This window comes from Haliaeetus leucocephalus, unplaced genomic scaffold (genome assembly GCF_000737465.1).
Source record: "Haliaeetus leucocephalus isolate CR32 unplaced genomic scaffold, Haliaeetus_leucocephalus-4.0 Scaffold177, whole genome shotgun sequence".
Lineage (NCBI taxonomy): Eukaryota > Metazoa > Chordata > Aves > Accipitriformes > Accipitridae > Haliaeetus > Haliaeetus leucocephalus.
The window spans coordinates 525,535-525,740 of record NW_010972613.1 but is presented as its reverse complement, the minus strand read 5'-3'; the positions used below and the strand labels follow the sequence as shown (position 1 = coordinate 525,740).

General features: G+C 75.2%; 1 protein-coding gene across 2 annotated transcripts in view; it reads right to left on the bottom strand.

The window, feature by feature from the left end:
• Nucleotides 1-200, bottom strand: part of MAX (MYC associated factor X) — a 3,725-nt gene extending 3,525 nt beyond the window's left edge. For both annotated transcript variants that reach the window (XM_010564293.1, XM_010564294.1), the window contains exon 1: nt 124-200. In XM_010564293.1, the coding sequence (XP_010562595.1) occupies nt 124-159 (36 nt within the window). In that variant the 5' untranslated portion in view covers nt 160-200. The remainder of the gene's footprint in view (nt 1-123) is intronic.
• Nucleotides 201-206: the final 6 nt, after the last annotated feature.

The window sequence follows — 206 nt, the reverse complement described above, 5'->3', positions numbered from 1 at the left end:
CCCCCCCCCCCCGCCGCTCCGCCACAGCTACCCCTTCCCCGACGGGTACCGGGGGAGGGGGAGCGTCGTTGGGGGGTGTGGGGGGGTGCGGGGGGGGTGTCCCGGTAACGGGGACCGACTCACGTCGCTCTCCACCTCGATGTCATCGTTGTCGCTCATCGCTACCGGCCGGGGGGGAGCCGCGGGCCGCGCCGCCGCCACAACAA